The following is a 24,455-nucleotide window of genomic DNA, read 5'->3' on the forward strand; positions in this document are numbered from 1 at the left end:
TGGGCATTCTAATTCTACATGCCCCCTGGAGGCAAGAGACCGAAAGGAGCCTCTGTTTTCTCCAAGTACCCTCCCTCCTACTTCGTGCATATTTTTTTGGGGTGTTTTTTTTTCCATGCTCATGGTCCTATAGGGCATGGGGCCCTTTTTACAATTTAGTGCCCATCCACAATAGATCATCACTAAGCTTTCAGTCATACGCAGCACAGTCCATCTTTATAAGAGGGGTGGAGGGTGGAGGGGGGTGATGGTGCAGCCTCCTGGTGCACTACCAGGCCTGGTTTCCATGGAGTTATACCCAACAGCGTTTTTTGGCAGAGGCATGCCATTCTTCTCTTTGCTTCTAAAATGCGCCACTTATTCTGACTCAAGCCATTGTGGGACGCACAAGTGGCTCTCTGAGGAGTAGGGGATGGTGAAAGAAAGGGTGGGGTCAGGGTTCAAACCAAAGGCTCCCATCGGGACTCCCTCTGTGTTATCAAATTTGTTGAGGCACAAATAGAGCTACAGTGTCATGCCTGTTGACATCTTAAGGGAATAGCGCGGGGTTATAGGACAGCATTCTTCCTGTCAGAGCACCAGTGGGGTGGGAGTGGGAGATAAACTCCCCGTCCTCTCCTTTACTCTGCAAACAGCCTCCAGCTCCTGCACCTAATTGTTGTCCGCTTCCTCCACAAGCAGCCACGGTTTTGCCTTTAGGAGCTCTGGTAAGTCTTCTTTTAAATAAAAACATTCGTTTAATCAGGACAAAAGTTAGTTATTATTTTAAAATTTTTAGAATACTTATTTTTTTATTACAAAAGTTACAGTTAAATAAATCAATTTTGTGGGTGGAAAGTTTTCAAACTCTGAACATGTTATATTTAAAGATGTGTCAGTTTTAAATGGTAAAATCCTATTTAATATTCATTCATAATTTTTGCACAGCTGTTTGTCAACAGGACCAATACCAGGATGCTGCATCGCATCCTCTTTAGAAGAACACATTAAACCAGATCATGTTCTGAAGGTGCATTTCTCCATTGAGTCTCTCCAGGATTATGCCTCAGATGTTGCCTTTATACAAGCCTTTCATTCACGCTAAGTTTGTTATCCCTGCCGGGGGGGAAGCCCTTTTTTCTTAAAAGCTTATAGCCGTAATCCGGCCTGAGAACTTCCCCCGGCTGTGGGTCTCATTCAAAAGAGCCGGACTGAGCCTCGCCGTCACATCTGACCGACTCCCGCTTGACCAAAAACCTAGCTGGTGGCACAAACAAAACAAAGCTTCAACAAAATAAAAATACAAATTGGCCATTTTTATTTGACGATAATTACCTGCTCCTTGAGCTTTCAGTAGGTTGGAGAAACGTTTGCAGGTAAATATTTGCTTTGGATCAATAACTGTGAAAGACATTGAACGCCTTCCTTGAAAGTCAGCTTTTGTTTGCCGCACCCCATTGAATGTTTAAGAGAATTGTGAAAAAGAGCTGATAAATAGTGAAGAAGAGGAGGCGACAGCTGCACATTCCTTGGTGTGTCTGAATAATACAATAAAGAACCCAGCAGAACATATTGGGAGAGGAAGGGGTCACCTCCCACTACTGAACCTGTCAAACAACAACAAATAACTAATTCTTAGGTTTTGGGTTTTGACCCCCCTCAAACCTGTAGCTAGAAATCAAACCTTCATCTCAAAAAGAACCCAATCTGCTTGTAAGAACGAACAAAACACAATATAAAGCAGTGTTGGCTCATTCAGAGTTATTTAAAATGTTACATTTATCATTTTCCAGACGTTTGTTTTACATTTGGGGATTCTCTGTGAACATAAATTTATTGCTGGCAAGCCCCCCACCCCCCCCCCCATGAATCTGTTGTTGTGGAGCAGTCAGTGAATCTGCGAGGAGCTAATGACTGAGTCTGACTTCCTGGACTGGTCAGAATGAAACAATTATGTGCTCTGAATGATGTTAACACAGACACTGACATCCATTGTTACCTTGGCATGGCTACAAAACCTCTTCCTGTTTCACTTGTGTGAACAGGATTGACCCACTAGGGTTTCGTGCTATTGGAGTAGTTTATTTTCAGAACAGTGATGCCTATTTTACATATGAAAAAGTTCTTTATGCAAAATGTGTCCAAAAGTGTGGCTTTGCTCCAAAGATGATGCCATTTTCCTGTTGTTGTCTCCACAGACGCGATCATGGAACCGTCCCCATTGCCTCAGAATCAGTCATCAGAGAACTGTGTGACGGCAGAGACCACCACAGAGAACCAGTTGTTTGGATGGTTCTATATTGTGGTTTTTGTTCTGGCTCTTAGTGGCAACAGCTTGGCTCTTTGGATTTTTTCCCGCCAGCGTGGCGTTTCCTCTCCGGCCAATGTATTCTTGATTCACCTGGCAGTGGCGGACCTCTCGTATGTCATCATCCTCCCTCTCAGAGCGACCTATCACTTCACTGGGGGCCACTGGCCCTTGGGGGAGGTTCCCTGCAGGGTGGTGGGTTTTTTGTTTTATGTCAACATGTACGCCAGCCTGTACTTCTTAGCCTGCGTAGCAGCAGATCGCTACCTGGCTGTGGTTCATGCCGTGAGGTCAATGAAGATCCGACACGCTCGCTATGCTCACATAATCAGCTTTTCTCTGTGGGTTTTGGTCACCATATCCATGTCACCCCTGCTGGTCACCCATCAGACCGCACAGAGGGACAACACAACAGTGTGTCTGCAGCTTTATAGAGAAAAGGCCTCCCGCAAAGCCCTGATCTCCCTAGCTGTGGCCTTCACACCACCTTTCCTTGCTACTCTGTCCTGTTACCTTCTCATCATCCACAGCCTCCACCGTGGCTCAAGGTTGGAGCCTGCTCTCAAGCTGAGGGCTCTGCGCACCATCGGCGCCGTCATGCTCATCTATTTGGTTTGTTTCCTACCTTATCACATGAGCAGAGCCACCTTCATCCTGGGCTACAGCCACCCTGACGTCTCCTGCCAGACACGCCGAGCACTGAGCACAGCCAACCGCCTCACCTCCTTCCTCACCTGCCTTAACGGAGCCATGGACCCTCTGGTCTACCTATTTGGCGCTGAGAAATTCCGCAGTGCGCTGAAGCGAGTCTTTTGCAAAGACATCGGAGGGATGTCTGCAGCCACAAGCGGCGAGTTAAAGGGAACACATGAGAGCTCTGTGAGCGCCAAGTCTGAGTTCTGAAGAGACCGGTCAAAAGGAGGCTGAGCATCAGTGTGCAGCCTGGGATTCACAGAAGGAGCCAGAATAGATTCCTGGTGTATAAACTGCACATTCAGAGCTTACAAGCAAAATCCACATGTTGAGCATTAACTTTGGGGAGTGGTCAGCCCCGTGTTTCACAACAAGGAAGCCCCAGTTAAAATCCCAGCTGGGGCATTTCTAGGTGGGGCATTTCTCTGGGAACTCCGGCTTCCTCCCACAGCCCAAAAACATGCTTCATAGGTTGATTTATCACTCTAAGTTGTCCCTAGGTGTGATTGTGAGTGTGTGTGGGTGTGTCAGTGTGTGGCCCGGCTGGCGACCTGTCCAGGGTGTACCCCACCCTTGCCAAACAGGTCAGGCTCTGGCAGCTCTGTGACCCCAAAAAGGATACAGTGGGTAAAGAAAAGCAGTGAATGGATACGTACTAGACATTTGTTTTTTCAAAAACAATGTTTGAGAGGATTTCGATCAAGAGTTTTAAGGAACCCAAGGCCAAATTTGTCAAACTTCCAAAATTAGTTTTTGTGGCTTTGGAGCACGTTTTACTCTCTTTCATGTACTTTTTCTACAAAAACCTTTAATGTTGAATCAGAACACTTTTTTAACCTTACACTTTCCATGAGTACATCAAGAAACAACAGCCAGCTAATGGAAGTCAGCAAGAGCTTAAAAAAATATGAGAACTTTTCATTCGGAGGCACAGACTTTCAGGGATCAGCTCTAACGTATGTGCAGCAGGATTCCAGTGGAAGGACCAAAAGCTACAAATGTGCCATGAAAAAGATTCACAGTAGGCTGGTTCTGATGTCCTCAACTCCTGGGATGTTCTACAGGTTCTGCAATCAACTGACTATACATCTGAAGCATTTGGACCACAGGAAAATCGTTATCATTTATATGTGTATTTTCTGTGTAATATGGTTAATTTGGTGGTAACTTACTACTACCGCTATTTGTTTCCTCCTTTTCCAGAAGAAAGTTTCAATGAAATTGTGGATAAACTGGACTCTTACTGCACAAGTTGGAATTTTGGACGTTTTGAGACTTCTGATGAACTAAGAAATCCAAAATTTTATTAAATATTTTTGCTGCGTGACCAATGATTTGAAGATCCAAACAAGGCTAAGGACTCCTGAGGGTGATTTATATAATTACTATACAACTGGAATAAGTTCTCTCAAAAGAAAAGCAAACAACGTAAAGAGGCAAAACCTTTACATTCACAAATGTACCATGTAAATACATTTATCAGCATCAAACTTTTTAGTTGCTTTGTTTTCCTTTAAAACAATGCCGTTTTCACATCAAAGCTTTGCTCAAGAATAGTACTCAGATCTGTAAAATGTGAATGTTTTGATGTCAGTTTTTTGGAGTAAAACAGGTAATGCTCTTTGATTTTGACTCATTTTGTTTTCTTTTTTTAAACTGGCTGCTACTGGAGTGTTACCATTAAAACCCCCAATGAAAGAATTCCCTTTTTGCACTGAGAACAAACATCAATTGAATATTTTTCACGGCAGCTTTGCTCAAAAAAGAAGTGACAAAACCATGTGAAGAGAATGGCGTCTGCAGCTCTGGAGGTGCAGTGACTTGAAACTGTAATTCTGTTTCCATGTCATGTGACCTTCACTGTGGTTTGTGAGCAGACTTTTTTTTTGTCTTACTTCTGTAAAACTTCCTGTCCATCACATGAACACGACAACCCACCCTATTTCCTGAACCCGTAGGCTTTAGAGAACTTGCAAAGCCTTCTAATTCAAATGATTGAAAGCACACAGATGCAGACCTCTGGGTTAACGTGCCTTATTTTCATACTAATAAGTGCCAAATATCAACTTAAAAATGTGAAAACTTACAAATTCAAAGCCTATTTTACTTCCTGTTTCTGCATACGACATCTCCTTTTCATTAAGTGCGATTTAGAGAGTTAGTTTGATTATTTTCAGAGTTGGGTGTGTTGGTTAATAATTAGAATATTTTAAGGAGGACTGGTCCAGTGCATGCCAAGGCCTGCATTTGCATTTTACAGCTCAGGGGACCTGTCATACAACAGACAAACTGAAGGCACCACTGCCCTCCTCTCTGCAACCAGACCAATGAGGAAGTTCAGAGCAGAGCTCGCAGCAGCTTCCTCTTACAGCTTGACGAAGCAGAGGGGGATCAGATGAGAGAAATCGAAGAAGAATAAAATGGCCAGAGAGAAAAGCTAGTGTTTATTTTATTTTATTTTATTTTCAAAGAGCTGATGCAAAACACCGGAGCTCAAGCTCTTTGATGGCAAGCAAGATGCCAGGTTATCAACCTTGGTACCATGGCAATATAACCCGATCCAAAGCCGAAAATCTTCTCTCCAATACAGCAAGAGATGGGAGCTTCCTTATCCGGGACAGCGAGTCCGTACAGGGAGCTTATGCCCTCTGTGTTTTGTAAGTTATCAATATTTAACCATCATGAATGTATACTGTTTGGTTAAAAGTGCTTTACCAGTGACGTTTTACAGTGTGTCTTAAACTGTTTATCCTTTGTGGAAAGAATTTGTGTATTTTTTGCAGAATTTTTAGGTATTTCTGCATTTAACTCAGACGATTTAAAGTACAAGGCCTCTGATGTCTTTCACAGTTTCACATCCCATGCTTAGGCTATTTTTTACACTTTGCAATCCAAAACTAGTTCCCTTTTTACTTTTCATTGTGTGCCATATTTAAGAAGCACCAGCCTGTGCCTTCTGCAACACTTTGTCTTAGCGCGTTTATTTGGCCGACCTTAATTTAAACGCCCCAGAGATCATTTTTCACTTATACTGAATTCATGTTGCATTTGTCATATACCAATGACAAACATTTGCACTTCTCCCCCTGACCAGATTCCAGACATGTGTTTACACATACAGAATCCTTCCAAACGAGGACAAAAAGCTCTCTGTTCAGGTGGGTGGACGCTTTGACACAAGCGACAGATTCTTCCCTTTGATAAACCTTAGATTAGGTGTATCAGATTATGTGATATGTCTCTCCTAGCATCTGCTGGCACACAGCATTTTCTATTCTTGTAAGGTCTAAATGAGTGATACTGTAGTTAGGGTAAGAGTTCCTTTAAACAATCAAGGAAGTTTACACTTTCTGAATTTCAAGTGAGATGGACAGTAGATCCTGTTTGACAGAACAGAAGAAGTCCTGAACCTGAGAGAAAGCAGAGTTTTACACTGAAATCAGGTTAGCTTTGTGCAACGTTGGAGATGAAGGTTAGGATGAAGGAAAGTACAGCAGCTCTTTGAAACAAGAACCAGATTTTGGCCATCTGAGCAGTGCTAGGTTTTCTTTCACAGTAGATCTGTGACACGTCTTTGTGTGATGTAAAACATGAAAAAAAAAAAACAGTTCAACAGGAGGGTGAGTTTCCTATTTTAGGCTTGTCTATGGCTTTCCTGCTTTGAATTAAAGCTACCATTGTGTTGGTTTTTACATTGGAAACCTATAATGGAGATGTTGTAAGTCATTGAGCATTCTATCTTTTTGAAAACTAGGACTTTGAAAACTAGCTGTAAAAAGCTTCGAGTTGGACATTTGCCTCAAAGGAGGAGGGCCTTGGGTGTGAAGCATATATGCAGAGAGTGGGGGCTCCTCCACACGTGTCTTTAAAGATAAAAAGCACCTCAAAGGTGTCAATTTCTTTGATTGACATTTTAAAACAAAACTGAGAATTACAACGCCATGTTTGGTAGAGCTGTAGAGAGAACGACCTTCAGACAGATTAGACTAAACTGAAGCTTTATGGAGAAGTACATTTTATTTACAAACAAAAATAAAGCAGAATAAGAAAATAGACTGTCCCTATTGTGAAACATGGAGAAGGGTTGGTAATGGTCTGGGCTGTGTTGGTGCATCTGTCCCAGAGTTTTTAAAATAAATCTTAGGCCTATCAAGGCATCTTGGAGGCAAATATCCCTGAAGGCTTGGCTTTAGCTAGTGGTTCTTCCAACAGGTGATTGACCAGAAGTCCCAACTAAAAACACTGGACTATTCTGAAATGACATTCTGTTTGTATTTATCTAAATCCCCTTGATCTGTTGTTGAAGAGGAGAAATGCCTTCAAACCTCAAACAACTGGAGCAATTTGTCACTGTTATCACAATTCCTTTGCTTGCATTGAATAAAAAGTTGAGGGTACTGTGATGCGTTTGCATGATTTGCAGTGACAGCGATACTCTGGCTTATCTGTGTCCAAGGCTGTTCCGAGTAACACTCTGTCAAAAAAGAAACTTTTTCATCCCAGCCTGGAAAATTATAACCATTGTGGTTTTTAACAACAATGTTGCATAATATTTGTACTGTTTAAACATCTCCCAGAACAATTTGGACGATATGGTTGGTCATAAAAACATCAGAAAATACAATGAGTACTTGGATGGTTGTATTTCTGGAAATAAGATGTTTACACGCTGAAGTATTTGGAACAAAATTGGTATATGCCGTTTGTCTGACCCTGAATGCGGCTTATTAGAAAAATGTAACTGGGTCTTGTCTTCTAAAAAGAGCTTACTAACGGTGAGAGTTTTGTTGTGCAATACCATTTTGATTTCTGGATTGAGACACATTCGGGACAGTTGTTGGGGTTCTCATAAAAGATTAACAGGGTTTTAATGCACCTTTGAGACCTTTTAAATGTATTTATTTTAACTGTTTTTATTCAAATGTCTTGGCTACATGTGTTACATATCCTCCATCATTTCTGCATAATATCCCAAGTCTTCAGAATTGTATGAAAATGTAAGACATGTTGATATTTTTTAAAGGTTACTGGCTAAAACTATGGGGGAAAAAAAGATTATATATTTACTTTTTTTGCAGGCATCAGATGGGGTTCCTATTAGGTTCTTTGCTTTGCTGAATGACCTGGTGGACGCCTACTACAGCCCCAACATGGGTCTGATCACACACCTTCAGTACCCGGTCCCAAGAGAGGAGGATATAGAAGATGAGCAAGGTCACAAACCACTATTACATGAATTTCTCAAAAATACCAGAGAACACAATGTTCCTAAACTCATTTTGTGCTGCAGAGTCCTCCAACCTTCCACCGCAGCTGCCACCTAGAAAGATCTCACCTGACCTAAAAGAAAATGACTCCAAGACTTTAGAGCAACCCAGCAAGTCTCTGTCAGACACCTACCAGATGAGACTACAGCATGTGGACATGTCCCAGTAAGTCCCCAACCACAAACGATTGGATAAACACTCCATAAAAAAGGCTCCAAAAGTGGTATGTCAGGTTTGGTTAAATTTACAACGCTGATCATCTGTTGTTTCCAGTTTGTCAGAGGAGCATCAGATGGCCCTGCAGGAGTATTTCAGGACCTCGATCTGCCTGGATGTGGAACAAGCACAGAACGGAAACTCAAACCTGCCTGGCCTGAAGAAGCTGCTCACAGCGGTCTGCAAAAACCTAAACAGGTGCAGTTCAGGCTGAGAAGACAAATGGATTTTTTTTACAGGTTTTAATTAACTAGACTTTCACTCTGTGCCCTCATGCAGTGAAATTTCCAGAGTCCTGCCGGCTCTGGAGATCTTTCACCGAGCGCTGGACCAGCAGCTCTCTCCGGGGCCTGGATCATTTTCAAAACAAGTTGGTTTCGGTTTTAATCCTTAGTTTCACACAAATCAATTTTCTAGCATCTTGCATTCACTCTTTCTTTCCAGGTTTCTTTCAATTCAAGTCAGTCTATATCAGACAGACTGGAGCAGCTTACAAAGTTGCTCTACTCCATTGAAGATAAGGTAAGGGTCAAAGCCTGTTTTTTTGTTTTTCCTGACACAGCAAAAGATCTAAAAGCTGCTCTACATTCCTGTTTTCAGGCTAAAAACACAGTTTTTGAGTCTATTGGATTGGACGTAGGCCACAGGAAGTCTCTTATCCCGGTTGTTACATTTGAGGTGATTCATTCATTCATTTTAAACCACCAAACAGGACAAACTAAAAGAAAAAAGGCATCTGGAAGTTGCAGTTTATTTGATGATAATCCTTTGCAGGTCAAGCAGGAATCCATTGGTATGTCCACAAAGATGTTCCTGAAGGTGGACGTGGAAAGTGGAAAGCTTTATTTCAAGAAATCAAAGGATGGACCTGAAGACAAATACTTTGTTCACAATAAAAGTAAGAACCTAGCAACTGGCAGTGCAGTGAGAACAAGTTCTGTTTGACCAGAACCTTCTGATCCATGTATATCCTACAAGTCCATCTAAGTCCTAGTAACCTACGTCTTGACAAAAACATGGCTACAGGGGCTGAATGGCAGACAAAGTGTGACATCACTACAAGGGGTCAATTGGTCATTTTGTCATTGCCACCCCACTTCTTTCAATCTCTGACCACCACTCAACATTTGTCTGAATAGAGCTGCAAGACAGAGTCCAGTTTCAGGACTGAGTGTGAAATGAGTTGTAAATGGAAACTTGACTAAATCTGTCATGGTCTCACAAGAGATGTTGCACTTCTTTCAGAGCAACAATCACCATAGAAACAGCCTTTTACAGTTGTCTAGTCCTTCACACTTTGTCATCTGTAAACGTGTGATCTGGACCGAAATTTTAGGTTGTATTTAAGAATCAGATGATTAAGCCAGATTGACAGTTACTTTTCCTCATAAGATGAAGCTCTCGGTTTGCCTGTAAACTGTTGCCTGATCACTTGCCCCAACAAAGACAAATGTTGTTGCTGCTGAAGTCAAGCATGCAGAGATCATTCCACTCAGCACATCTTTATCCAGGAGACTGACATTCTTAAATATTTTTTTTTTTAAAAACCTGTCTTTTTGCTCTTGAGTCCTGAAGTTGGTGAAATCCCAGAAAATGCACGCCAAGCTTATAATCATGGTGGAGACGGAGAAGGAGAAGACTTTGAAAAAGGAGTTTGTTTTTGATGACACAAAGGTAAAAATCTGCACGTTATTGTGTAACATCTTGATTAGTTATTGACTGAACCGCATTCATTAGAATTGCCCTCTTTTTGTTTCTTGTGGTTTCAGAAAAGGGAGGGCTTCTGTCAGCTGCTCCAACAACTGAAGAACAAACACTCAGAAAAGCCTGAACCCGACATGATAACAGTATTTGTTGGCACCTGGAACATGGGTAGCAAATTTTCACTGTTATGACCATAGTACACCAGAACTGGCAGCGGATGATGTTGTAATTGCACCTTATCTGTGCAGGAGCTGCGGGTCCTCCCAACAACATCGACTCCTGGTTTCAGTGTAAGGGTCAAGGGAAGACGAGCGATGAAAGTGCAGACCACATCCCGCATGATATTTATGTCATCGGGACTCAAGAGGATCCTTTAAGTGAGAGGGAGTGGGCCGAGACTGTGAAAAGTGTCCTGAGGAAAATCACAAACATCAGCTTTAAGCTGGTGCGTGAAAGTGTGTGACACAACCAATGTCATGTGACGTGGCAGCACATAATCCGGCATGTCTCACAATAACCAGGTGGCTTCTCACACTTTGTGGAACATCCGGATAATGATTCTGGCCAAGCCCGAGCATGAGAACCGGATCTCCCACATCTTTTCGGACAGCGTGAAGACCGGGATCGCCAATACTTTAGGTGAGCTGTCCTCATTGACACGACCATTGCAACCCTCCTTCAAGCGAGTTTGACCCCCATTTGGTTTACAGGGAACAAGGGAGCAGTGGGCGTGTCTTTCATGTTCAACGGAACATCTTTTGGTTTTGTCAACAGTCACTTGACCTCTGGAAGTGAGAAGAAGCTCAGGTGAGGAGCAGGTTTCATCTTCAGTACATTTATAGTGCTTTTACCTCAAGATAGTCATGCAGACTTAGCTTTTTACATGTGTCTTTTGCCCTTCTCTGGATTAATACAATCTAGTTTAAAACACAATTAAACAGGAACAAAAAACATCAAGTAGCATTTCAAAAAGCAGACAAAAAAGAAAATGAGTATTATATTTAACAGAATAAGATTTACTATACTACGTAGTTCTTTTCATTTTTTAAATTATTATAATACTTCTATTTTATAACTATATGTAGATAATATTTATTTGTAGAAATATAAACGTAATCATTGTGTGAGTCACACAAAGTTATGGGAAGTAGTGGAAGTTCAGCTGAGATTGTGATGAAGAAGTCTGAACTGACAGAGAAGAACAATGGAGTTGTTCAGAGAGTTATAAGACAGTGGAGAGATGTGGTGAAAAGGCGTGTGCAATTAGGTTGAAACGAGTGAAAGGAGGTTTCAGGTGGGATGTGTGACAAAAGAGTCTCATCAAGAAGGAAAGAAAAGGTGTAGAAAACTGAGGAGAGAGCAGACATGTTGTTGGTTTAGAGACATGCAGAGACAGAAGGCAGAGCTGGAGGTAGCAGAGATGAAGATGTAGAAGTTCTCTTTGGGAGAATCAGGAATGAATCCATCAGAGGACCACATCATGGTAAATGTTTTGAAGATAAATGCAGGGAAGCAGATTGAGATGGTTTGGAGAAGAACAGTCATGATGCTGGTCAAAGAATTATGAGGTTGGAGATACCAGGACAGAAAGGAAAATCAAAGCAAGACATGACGGTTGTTGGTGTGAGCTAGAAGAACAGGGAAGGTAAGATTAGATGGAGGCTAGGGATTTGGTGTGGCGACCCCTAAAGAGAGGAGCCAAAAGGGCAAAGAAGATATATTTTATTTTATAAAATGTCATGCAAAAGCTTCAAGTGCAACAACAACAACTTGTTTTCCAGTCTCCATTTCATTTTTGGCTCTCAAAAGGTTTCAGAATCCGAATAAATCAAATTAAAAATACTTTATTGATCCCACGCATGGGAAATGTGTGTTAATGTAGCAGCATTGTAATCATAAAAAGAAAATAGAATAATAAAACAAAGTAAATGTAAACAAATAAGGTGGTATAATAAATATTAGTTATTATTTATAATAATGACAAATAATAAATAATAGTAATTCATGGTGGGGATTACATTTGTAACCCGTGTGTGACTGTCTATGGGTTCCTTGGTGGCTTCACCACCTCTAAGTGAGATCAGTCTGTAGTTAGATGGGATCTACATGTGCTAAGTGTATGAGTCAATCCCCTGCCGTACCCCTTATAGGTTTTTTACCACATTATTTCCTCATGTTGTAGTATTCGTGTGGGACCCACACTTGCTTTTTATTCTTTATTTTGCCGTCACTATATTTTATTTGAAGCAGTTTTAATTCCTTGTTATAACACGTTTGCAAATAAGATATCCCAACCTTTTGATGATTTGATGGGAAAGCTGCCTTGAGTTTTCTTGTAACGAAATTCTGTATGAAATGCAATTTGGAATAAAAGCGGAAATGTATTTTTTTGCCTTTTGAAATCCAGAACTGTGAGTTTGTGGAGAATTGAGGACAACCAAAGAGGACTTCTCTCTTTGGGAGCAATTTTAGATGGATAAAGATTCACGATGCTTCCCTCATCCTGAGTGGATCTTCTAAGCAACACTCAGAACTGCTGTCATTTTAACATCTGCATCTTCTGAGAAATCTTTGACTTTGCAGCTCTGCTCAACACCAATGCAGTTATTTATCCACAAATGTTTTTGAGAAATGTGAGCTGCTAAAGAAGCAGACACGCTGGTGATCAACCAGTGGAGTTTTAATGTGTTTGTCAATAGAAATGCAATCTTTACCTTTTCTGCTCTGAACACGTTTTTTCGTATTTGCAGGCGAAATCAGAATTACACAAATATTCTGCGATTCCTGAATCTGGGTGATAAAAAGCTCAACCCTTTTGATATCACACATCGGTTCACACACCTCTTCTGGCTCGGGGATTTGAACTATCGAGTTGAACTTCCATCCACAGTAAGTTGCTCAGAGTGTGTCTGAGAAATGGGATAAATGCTTTGCTATAAGCAGTACAGAAAGGATTTCTCCTCACTTTTCCCTCACATTGGAGCTTTTGTGGCTGTTGCATGAATGAGCTGGCTGGTTGTCAGGTCTCAGCTGCTGTTTCCCTTTGCAGGAAGCTGAGTATATTGTGGCAAGGATCAAACAGCAGCAGTACCAGGAACTTCTTAGCAAAGACCAGCTCAACATGGAGAGGAACGACGAAAAGGTTTTCTTGCATTTTGGTGAGATTTGGAGTCACAAAGGCAGGATTATTGTGTCTGTTTCAGAGGAACTAGAAATGCAAAGATATGCCAAACAATAAATACATGTGGAAGTACGACAACAGATTAAAGAAACAAACAATGAATACAAAAACATTCACCTCATTTGATTAGCAGGGGTTTTTCTTTGCAGATTTTAGGTTAGATCGTTTTGTCCTGTTCCTATACTAGTTTTGGGTGACGTATGACTGACAGACAGTCTCATTGGTCTAAGCTTGATACTTAGAGGAAATGAGGTTCAGCTGAACATCTGGAAAGGGGTTTGTGACTGCAGAACCAACTGTAATCATGACTCTCCCACTGCCATGCCTGCATCGTGGAGTTGTGTCTGTTGTATTTTGTATTGCAGATGATTTTAAAATGACAGAACAACCTCTGTCAGATTGATGTGCAGCTTCTCATTGACCAATGCTGAGTATGTTAGACCAGCAGAACTCACTGATGATCAGTTACAGTTGTTCACGTTTTCCCACGTTTGCTGGTCTAGTGGTTAGCACTCTTGCCTCACAGGGAGAAGGCCCTTAAATCCCAGCTGGGATTTTTGTATGTGGAGTTTGTGTGCCCTTCTTGTGCATGCCTGGATTTTCTCGGGGCACTTCAGCTTCCTCCCACAGTCCACAAACGTGCTTCATAGGTTAATTGGTTACTCTAAAGTGTCTCCAGGTGTACGTGTGTTGGAGTGATTGTGTGGCATGCGACAGACTGGCGACCTGTCCAGGGTGTACCCTGCCTTCGCCCAACAGTGCCCAGGACAGGTTCCATTGATCCTGTGACCCTAAAAGAGATAAAGCGGTTTGAGAAGATGGATGCATGGCAGTGAATTTGTGAATTGTCCTTATGTATGTTTGCGTGATTGTTAGTAAGTGTGATTGTATGGCCCTGCAACAAACTAGCGAACTGTAGGGTGTCCCCGTCTTCACCCAATAGTAGCTGGGTTGGTTCCAGCAACCCTGTAACCCCAAAAAGCATTCTAGAGGTTCCAAAGATGGATGGATCATTTCCAGTCTTAATCCCAGGTGTCAAAATCCAGGCCTCAAGAGCCGCAGTCCTTCATGTTTTCCAACCAACCTGCCATTGTATCTTTTCATTGGCAAAACACACCTGATCCAGCTAAATGGAAAGCAAGTAGGGAACGGTTTCTGAAAAACCAACAGGATGTTGGCCCTTGAGGCCTGGAGTCCAACTCCTCAGATATAAGTGATGGACTTAGCTAAGTGATTTGTTCTTTTTTCAGATGAAGAAGAAATTACCTTTCCACCCACCTATCGCTTTGAGAGAGACACAAGGGAGAAGTACGCCTACACGAAGGCCAAAGCCACAGGGGTAAGCTTGTCCTCCTGACTGTTTTCTTTATCTGTTATCCTCTAGCACCACTTTTCAGTCAAAAATAAGTAAAGAAAACACTAAATGACTCTGATCTAATCCAAGTTCCTGATCTTTACTTCTTTAAATCGAAAAGTATAATATTAACCATTGCAACACTGTTAACGACCCACTCTGATGAAATTAGTGTTTTTAACATGTTTTCGTGACATTTTTCTGAACATGGAAGACATATATAAAGATAATTAATCTTAAAATTGCATTCCGGAGTATTTGTTCGTTGTGAATTAGAAGCAGACAAATTAACATTATTTGAAAAATCTTGTAGTTGTGACGTAGAAGCTACAACGACAAGTCACAGACGCCCTGCTCCGCTCCATTCTGATGCGTCCACTTGCAGACAAATAGATCCATGAACGTCTTTGTTTTCCTCGTTTGAGCTGGAATCTGGATCAGTAATGTACGGCTGGGTAGCTCCAATACTGCTTGCTATTTTTGTTGCACCAATTATGTTAAGTTTGATGTATGAGGCGGTGTAAGCTAGAGGGAGAGCGTGTAAACAGATGGCTGACGGGAAGTAGAGGCATTCTTACAGTCCAACCCACAACTCAGGGCCAAATTTCTAATGAACTACCACCGCTTTGCAGAAACTATGTCCTAGAAAATGACAGGTTATTGGATTTTAGCTAATAACTGCATAATCATAATTAAAAGACCACTTGGAACCCTTTTCCAATAGATCAACAGATGATCGGGAGGAAAATGTACGTTTTTTAGTAGAAAACACTTGAGCATACCTGTAATCCAGTCATGTTTACAGCTCTGTACAAATAAATGTACATTCTAGATTCATGTACTTCTTACAAATTCTGTCTGCAGACCAAATACAACTTACCTTCATGGTGTGATCGAGTCCTGAGAAAGTCCTATCCGCTGGTTCATGTTGTTTGCCACTCATATGGTAAGTAGATCACTTTAAGACTTTGATATTGGGGCTGATTTCTTTTTCTTTTTTTTTTTAACTTGTTCTGTCCAACAGCTTAGCAAACAGATTAGAGCTGAAGGCTTTTTATGTTGGACAGGTTTTACTATCACAAAAAGAGATTATATAGCTTCGAGAAACTAGAGTGTAGATTTGTATAAACCCCTTTTTGTCGTATTTTTTTCTTTTATTTATTTGTTACATTTAGTGTGTGTGGGGAGGGAGAGGGGAAGAATGTGAAGGGGGGGGGGGGTGGAAGAGAGTAAAAGGAGAAGAGGTGAGAAGGTGGGGGATACAAGCACTGGTTTGAATAAATTATTATTTTAAGCTGTAACAATTATACCAGATCTGCTGGAAAGACAAATATTACATCAAAGGTGAAAATCTGACACTAAGATGAGTGGAAAATATCTGTCCATCAATACACTGTGGGTTAGGAGGAGGGATGAAGCAGATAGGGAGCAGTGTGGTTGTGTGCACGTTGGGGTGGAGATACATGCATGCTGCCGAAGTGAACCGTGTGTTCATAAGGGGAACCAGATCCTACCCAGCCAGACCAGGAGAGGGGAGGAGAGACCCCCAGGCCAGGAACCCCCCCGGCATCGGACCTAGGCAGCCCGGGACGGGGGGAAGAGGGGATCGCCCACCCACCCAGCCAGGCGCAGAGAATGCCCCCCTACAGGGGGCCCCCCGACGCCCAAAGGCATAAGTGAACACGGCGTCTGGCCCCCAGGCTACAGGATAGGAGCGCTTGGCCGTACCAGGCGGCAGCCATGGGGGCCACCGGGCGCCAGACACCGAGACAAGGGCCAGGGACGACGCCAGGGCCCGAGAACCCATGGGCCACCGACCACCCAACCGGCGCCCCGTCTCCGCGAGCCAGCCTCGGCACCCGGCCCGAGCATCCCAGAGATCGCCGCGCACCCACAGCCACCCCCTATAACCCTACCCTCTACAACCCTCCTCCCCCGCCATATTATCTAAGCCCCCCTCCCAAACCCTCTTAGTGCCCTCCCCCCTCTGTGATGGGGAGGGAGAGCCCCAGAGGATCCCAGCGAGCCAGCCCCCAGGTCCGTCCCACCCATGGACTCTGGCACACATACTCACAATCTTCTGGTTACCCCCCACCCCCCGCCGCCACGCAGTAACCCCCTCCTGCCGACCGACCCCCCAGCGCAGCATGCCCGACCAATTACAGCAGCCGACAGGATACCCAGAAGCCCGGCCGCCCTGAGAGGACCAGGCGGGTGAAGACCGGCCGCCCCCCCCCCCCCCCCCCCCCGACCCCACCTATGTATGGAGGTGTGGGTGTGCTGTGTGTGTGCTGCAGGTAAAATAGGAGGTGTCCAGTGTGACCCCAGGCCCCAGAGCCCCAAACACCCCCCCCAGCCCCCGCCACGGCGACCAGCCACCCAGCACTGCACCCGGCCACCGTTCCCGGTCAGCCGCACTGCCCACCCCGCGCCCAGAAGGCATCATCCCAGGAACCCCCGCCAATTTGCAGGCAGAGTGCGTGCCACCACCACCCCCCCACCCGAGCAACCAGAGCCCAAGCCGGGAGAGCGGTAGGCCCAGCAGAGCCCACCACCCCAAACCCACCCAGGCCCACCCAACCAGCCAGGACCCGGCTCAACCCATCACCATCCCACCCATACTAGGTGATGTGACTAATCAGCTGGAGCCAGGGAGAGTCTGAAGCCGACAGGTTTTTTGTGGAGGACATTATCTCTAAACTAATATGCTCTGACATTAGGTTTCTGTAGTGGTTGCTGCTAAGATTATTTTTAGATTTCCAGTTTAGGAGGATAGTTTTCTTTGCGATACATACAGTGGTGAGAACCATATAAGCCTTGTTAGATTCTATATTGATGTTATTCAGGTCACCTAGTAAGCGGAGTTTGGGGCATGCAGGAATCTTATGATCAAACCAGATTGAACCTGATTCTTTTTTATTTCTTTATTAGCATTTGTTTCATGCATGTTAATAATAAAACAAAGTCAACATTGCATAAGTCATTTGAAAGAAGAGGAATATATTTAAAATTTGCAAGTGGAGGTTTTTTTGGGAGCTGTACGGTGGTGTAGTGGTTAGCGCTTGTGCCTCACAGCTAGAAGGCCCTGGTTTGAATCCCAGCTGGGTCCTTTCTGGTGTGCAGAGTTAACATGTTAACACTGCATTCAATCATCAAGACAAAGTACAGGATGAAAATGAAGCCATAGCTCCTGTACTAACAATAGAGGTGAGCAACATCCATATTCTGGCAAAGGAAAAATGCAAATTGTATTTCTGTGTACCAACCTAAAAACTGACACTCATTTGCCTGAAACGTTCAGCATCAAAGTACGTTTGACTCTGCGAGTCCTCTGCAACTCTGGACTCTGTGTAACCTGGTGCTACCATGAGCCTGCAAACACAGAGTACTTCATCATTTACAGTTCTGTAAATGAATGCAAATGCATTTAAATTCTGCTGATCTATGGTCTGATATGATTCAAAGAGAAAGACAGTGTTAGACCTTCAGAAGAATCTAACTAAACCCGTTCATCCATTCTGAACCTGCTAAATCTCTTCAGAGGTCATGGGGCTGCTGGATGTGCATGTGCAGAGTTAACATATTAATAACTCTGCACATGCACCCGTTCTATCAATGTACTCTGGGTTGCCCCCATGGTCCACAAACGTGCTTCATGGGTCAATTGGTGTCTCAAAATTGTGCCCTGCCTTTGCTCCCCTGCAGCTGGGATGGATCCAGCAGCCCCATGACCTCTGAAGAGATTTAGCAGGTTCAGAATGGATGAACAGGTTTAGTTAGGTTCTTCTGAAAGTCTAACACTGTCTTTCTCTTTGAATCATATCAGACCATAGATCAGCAGAATTTAAATGCATTTGCATTCATTTACAGACCTGTAGATTATGAAGTACTCTGTGTTTGCAGGCTCATGGTAGCACCAGGTTACACAGAGTCCAGAGTTGCAGAGGACTCGCAGAGTCAAACGTAGCATGCTGAGAATTTATTCAGAATAGATGTGATGTATCTGCTGGCACTGTCATGAATCTGTTTAAATTTGACCCGTTCTAATTAATCATCATTTAATCTTCAGTGTGAGGTGATGTTGGTCTGCCTGCCCCCTTAAAAAGGCAGGTGTTAGAATTTGGTGAGACAAAAAGATTAAAACAATAAATCCGTGAGCAAAGCTACTTGGTTTGTGCCTTTGATGCTGAACGTTTCAGGCAAATGAGTGTCAGTTTTTAGGTTGGTACACAGAAATACAATTTGCATTTTTCCTTTGCCAGAATGTGGATGTTGCTCACCTCTATTGTTAGTACAGGAGCTAAGGCTTCATTTTCATCCTGTACTCTGTCTTGATGATTGACTGCTTTTTTTTTTCATTGAAAGTTGAACATTTTGGTGGGGTTGTCACAGGACATTCGCGTGGACAAGTCTCTGATAACAATCAAGCTTCTGTGTAAAGATGAATCAAGCTGCAGGAAAGGGTTTGGACTGAGATGTGCAGAAGATTTTACCTGCCAAAAACCTTCACAAGGGTTAGAAAAATGCTACTCAGCATTCATAAAAAAATAAACTCATACATGACTGAAAACTTTTCAAGAGACAAAAGTCAGAACTTGACCAAACGCAACCACAACCAGGTGAAAACAAAGTAATGGGGGGAAATAAAAAACTAGACTAGTACTATAACCATGTCACTGACCACACGTCGGTACAGCGGTAGGGCGGTCGACCTCTGACGATTGCACTGACAAAGATTGCAGGTACGATTCACACCATGCCCGCATTTGTCATAAGTGTCCTCGGGGAAGACACTCAATTCCACCTTGCCTCTGTTGGAAGGTTGGCGCCAGTGTTCGGCATCGTGTGTGAATGGGTGAATGTTACTGTGACTGCAAAGCGCTTTTGACCTTCGAGAAAGGTCAAAAGGGGCTATACAAGTGTAAGCCATTTACCATTTTAACACTTCCACTTTCCCAGCCAAAGAATTTTCCACAGACCTTTCACTTCTGTACTTTCCTTTTAGTCTCATTTTAGCAATAGGGAAATAGGGACCAGAGTTGGAGTTATTTGTATAGAACCTTTTATACAGAGGCAAATGATGGGGCTTTATGAAACGCATTAACCTTTTGTATCATACAGTGAAAGTCATTTTAATAAAACAAAGAACAAACACACCAGGAGACACCAAAGTATTTAGTATGAACCCAACAAGAGGCTGCATTCATCTGTGTGCAGCATAGAAGTCAAAGCAGCTTAAACCGGTTTTGATTTTGAGGTACTAAATGCACAAGAGCTCAACTATCTCTGTAAATTTTAGCAGACTTAGACCATACATATTTAATTCTATGTTCCAGAGGAAAAGCTCAATGTGTGGCCAAGGCTTCCCCTGTTCTCCAAAGCAGAGCTTCTCTTTTAAAGAGGCTTGTTTTTTGTCCATATTTGGTGAAATGCTCCGCTAAACATCTATCTCACCTGCAGGTTGCACTAATGACATCATGACAAGTGACCACTCACCTGTTTTTGCCTCGTTTGAAGTCGGAGTCGCTTCACAGTTTGTCTCCAAACAAGGCAAGTTCAGGATTCAACTACAAAAAAAAAAAAAAAAAAAAAACTTCAGACACTTCAAAGCCTCGATCTGATTTTTTTCTGTTTTCTGTTCCTCAGATCCGAACACTGAAAGTCAAGGAGGAATACAAATCATGAACTGCGTTGCTGTTTTGTTGACTAAAGCAAAGACCAAGTTCTTCATTGAGTTTCATTCCAGCTGCTTGGAGAGTGAGATTACGACCTTTGACCTATTCTCTGGAGTATTCTCTTTTGCTCGACTGAAGATGACCTTGATGGTCTCCTTTGATTTCTCTGGCAGAGAGTACGAAGACTAAAGAAGGGGAGAACACGGAACAGTCTGACGGCTCCATAAAAGTCACATTTGGCAACCAAGTTGAGGTAAATCTGAGTTTTTCAGAGCAGAGAAGCATTTCTGTTTCAGCATCAGCTGTGATTTTGTTTGCCCTTTCCATCCAAGCTCACTCCCATCATCTCTGACCCCGAGTACCTCTTGGACCAGCACATCCTCATCTGCGTAAAATCAGTAGACTCCGATGAGTCGTACGGTAAGAAGTGGTTGGAAACTTTGGTTTGTGCTGAGTGAAACGTCGTTCACAATCCTGTGGATGTTTTCATTCATGAAGGAGAGGGTTGTGTGGCGCTGCGGGCTGCACAGTTCTGCTACCGAGAGTTTCAGATCACACTGACTCACCACGGAGAAAAGACGGGAACTCTGACAGGTGGCATCCAGTTACACACCTCAGAGGGAAAACCCACCGAGAAGTTATACGGTGAGGCTGGAGATCGCCTCCTGGATGAATCAATGACGGTCTTTTTCAAGGAGTCTGACAACAATCCCATTGATTTCCTTCTGCTTTCAGATTTTATCAAAGTTGAGCGGGATGATGCTGTCCCTTTCAAAGGCAAAGGAGGAGACAAGTGAGATATTTTTCCTTTGTCGTCATATAAAATGGGACATTTCATTTCTAGCAGGGACGTGTGTTTCCTTCTTTTGAGAACAGGTCTGCCATGGCACAGACACATGATATTTCAAACCCCAGCTACATGGGACTGTCTTTCAAAGTTGGGAACGTAAAAGAAAAGGGTTGGAGTTACAACATGCTCAACCGAGGGCCAGACGCTGCTGGACAAATGGGCAAAGAGTCCAAGAAGGCTGGTTTTGATTTGAGCCCCACAGCTAAGGTGTCCTCAGTGTGAGTATCTGATGAAAAGCTCTGAAAACCGAAACTCAAACGGGCACTAAACCAAATCCTACTGGCTGCTGTCTTCTCTAGGGGGGCGGATGAACCAGTGTCAGAGATGTTTGACAACCCACTCTACGGTTCAATGGTAAAAACGCACGGCCGGGGAAAGGAGCAGGGCCATTCGCAGACCGACCACCTCACCCCTGGAGATCCCCCCCAGTCGTCCTCCAAAGCAGCAGATCTTGAGCTTGAGCGCCCGCCTCTGCCCACCCCTCGAAACCGCTCCTACACCTGCTCTGAGAACAAACCCCAGCACCCGACCCCCATCAACCTGCTCCCGACACTGCAGAAGAAACCAGTGGTGCCCTCGCGTTCGGAGGGCGGGACAGCACCCAGCCGCCCTCCCCTGCCGGCAAAGTCTCGGCCAGAGCCCCAGGCCCCAAAATCCAGAGACTACAGGGACTTCTCGGACATCCACAACAAAAACAGAGCACCGGCGAGACCCGCCCAGCCTCACAAAGACAGTAAGGAAATGGCTTCTATTTGAACCTTAAGGCTAGGCTCACACCGGGCTCGAAAATCTCCTCTCAAGCGGCAACTTCCAAGCAAACGTTTATGTAAACGCGAATACACGTTTTTGGGCTTCCGTGTTCAAAACTCTCGCATTCACGTGTCACTATGCAAGTTTTTATGGGACTTTGTGGCCTCTATTTAAAAAAACATGCTTCAAGATAACTTGCACAGAAAGCTAAACCAGTTGAACTTTGACCAATCAGGGTCTCAGATTTGGTAGTGTTGTATAGGTAGTGTCCTTCTCAGAACATGGAAGTGACAACCATTTGGAAATTGACCATGGAGGGGAAATTAATAATTGCAGTTTGTGCCCACATTTCATGTATCGGAATAGAGCTGTAACAGAAAAAGCCTGGAGCGAGATTCACAAGATTTGCACCGCTATGATGTTTCACACCAACCTTTACCAACTGAGTACAGGCACTAGTATTGAGTAGCAACAGTCTAATGCGAACACCGTTTGGTAAAAGCGTGTTCAAAAACCTGCAGTCAGTTGCCTGCCGTGTACGTAGCTTGACACAACACGGTCATTAATGAAATATTCTTTATCCCATATTGCATCCAGATGCCCCTAAAATGGGTCGTCCCGGGAACTGAGAGGAGGCTGCAGTGACGGTCGTTGTGCCCCAACCAGCTTCCCGCTCTGCATTTCTGCAAACTCACAAAGGCAGAGCTTCGGCCACTTCTCACCTTGAACCATTAAAGAGATGCTCCTCCCTCGGCTGAGTCAAAGCACCATCCTCCACACACCAAAGACCTTCAGATAAACCCCGCCTCCAACTCCACAGTCAAATGAGCCGATGGAGTTCTCTGAGATCAGAGACAAAAGAAGAAAAGAAGAGAAAAAACATCAGTGATGGGAAAGGTCAAACAATCAATATAAGAAATGTTTTTGCTTCACAGGTGTGTGAATAAAAAATATCTTCAGGGTTACAAGCTGGATTTTTCCATTTCCAGGCAGGTCAGAAACCCAGGAAAACCAACTCAATGCTTGATTACTTTCTCAGACTGATTTGGAAGCAAAAATGGTGTTAAATTCTTGCAGGGTTGGGTAGGAGGATTCAGCTGGCCTAATTTTACAAATTTGTTGCTTTGAGTCACGAGATCTCATGACTGTTTCCATGATTATCTAAGCTAACTCCACAGCAATCGTGATCTGTGCTTTAAAATAAAAATATTCTAGAGTTTTACACTAGACTGTGGCTAATGAATGTCTACCACACAGTATTTTCTAACACAAACATTACTTTATTGACTTTAAGATGTACAATAAAATTCCAAATATGTTCAAGTGTATATGCTTGCTTAGCTTTTGTGGTCGTAACATTACAGTAAAATTACTTTTCATATTTTCAGAGATGCCGGGGAAATCTGTTTTCACTCTGCAACAAATTTGCATCGATTTCCTGAATGAATCCAGCCCTTCAGGAAACCAATTAAAACCCAAACAACACAAAAAGGCTGTGGGCAACGTTAAATATTCACTGCATTGACTGTATATAAGAACTGAACTGAGTGAGTGTTATAGAACATGACCCATTTCTGGCTGCAACAAAGCAAAGTCAATCCAGTCGCCATTTTTTCACTGTAAGGACCTGTTCATGTTGGTGCCAGACAATGTCAGTACGTAGTGATCAGTTCGAAATAGTCTGAGTCTTCGTTTCTATGGCAACCACTCTCACCAATCTTGAGCGAGCTTGTTAGAAGGCCACACCCCCATGTGATAGCAGACTCATTCCAACGTTTGGAACAAAGATGTGGGGGGCCAGTAGGCACCACATCTGATTGGTCAGTTTGCAATTTGAATAACTCGCACTACAGACAAAGCAAAAAAATGAGGATTAGCAAGAATCTTAAAAAAGGTATCAGAGCCAGAATGGTTATTCTGACCAAGAATGAGCAGTAGCTGTTTATTTCTCAACAGAAGTCAATGGGATTTTGGCTTCTTGGAGCCAATGGGTACTTCCTGTTTGGAACGCCGGTACCTAAAGCCTAAAAAATTTTATGTCACTGGGACGGGAAAACGTTTTAGTGTTGCTCTGGGGGCGTGGCCCAAAGTGAAACTTTTTAAAAATGAAAGGAGCTCACCTGTCCTGGTGTTTTTGTGCCTTTTTGGTCATTTTTCCTGCATGTTCAGCCGCCAAATTTGAGGTGGTTTACAGAAGAGAAAGTAAGAATAATAATAACTATATTTTTTTGTGATTCCGATGTGTTTCCTGTGTGTGCTCGGATGATATTAACAGTTTCGTTGTGACTTCAAGGGTCAAGTGACAACATTTATTCATTCTGTAAAGTCTTTTTAGAATAGGGTTAGTTTTACATGATAGTCTATAGAGAAACTCTGTTTTTGCTTTTAATGATCCACTTATCTACCTATCCATCCTCAGAACCCACTGAATCCTTTAACTGAGCAACTGTTGAGTAAAGTTAGTGGACCACTACGTCA

General features: G+C 43.2%; 2 protein-coding genes across 2 annotated transcripts; both read left to right on the forward strand.

The window, feature by feature from the left end:
* Positions 1-374: 374 nt before the first annotated feature.
* Positions 375-4,486, forward strand: gpr17 (G protein-coupled receptor 17). Its single transcript, XM_004068206.5, has 2 exons — positions 375-707; positions 2,178-4,486. The coding sequence occupies exon 2, from the start codon at positions 2,186-2,188 to the stop codon at positions 3,188-3,190; it is 1,005 nt and encodes a 334-aa protein (XP_004068254.1). The 5' UTR covers positions 375-707; positions 2,178-2,185; the 3' UTR covers positions 3,191-4,486.
* Positions 4,487-5,271: 785 nt separating this feature from the next.
* Positions 5,272-23,302, forward strand: inpp5d (inositol polyphosphate-5-phosphatase D). Its single transcript, XM_011474394.4, has 27 exons — positions 5,272-5,637; positions 6,075-6,138; positions 8,059-8,194; positions 8,271-8,412; positions 8,521-8,661; positions 8,743-8,833; positions 8,908-8,985; positions 9,064-9,141; positions 9,238-9,361; positions 10,031-10,137; positions 10,233-10,335; positions 10,416-10,612; positions 10,689-10,806; positions 10,878-10,974; positions 12,918-13,056; positions 13,217-13,325; positions 14,599-14,687; positions 15,567-15,648; positions 20,163-20,252; positions 20,349-20,459; positions 20,551-20,630; positions 20,710-20,797; positions 20,876-21,022; positions 21,113-21,170; positions 21,254-21,445; positions 21,527-21,960; positions 22,575-23,302. Exons 1-27 carry the CDS (start codon positions 5,486-5,488, stop codon positions 22,604-22,606), a joined length of 3,279 nt encoding a protein of 1,092 aa, XP_011472696.1. The 5' UTR covers positions 5,272-5,485; the 3' UTR covers positions 22,607-23,302.
* The last annotated feature ends 1,153 nt before the right edge of the window (positions 23,303-24,455 follow it).

This window comes from Oryzias latipes, chromosome 4 (assembly GCF_053564925.1).
Source record: "Oryzias latipes strain Hd-rR chromosome 4, Olatipes_Hd-rR_3.1".
Classification (NCBI taxonomy): Eukaryota; Metazoa; Chordata; class Actinopteri; order Beloniformes; family Adrianichthyidae; genus Oryzias; species Oryzias latipes.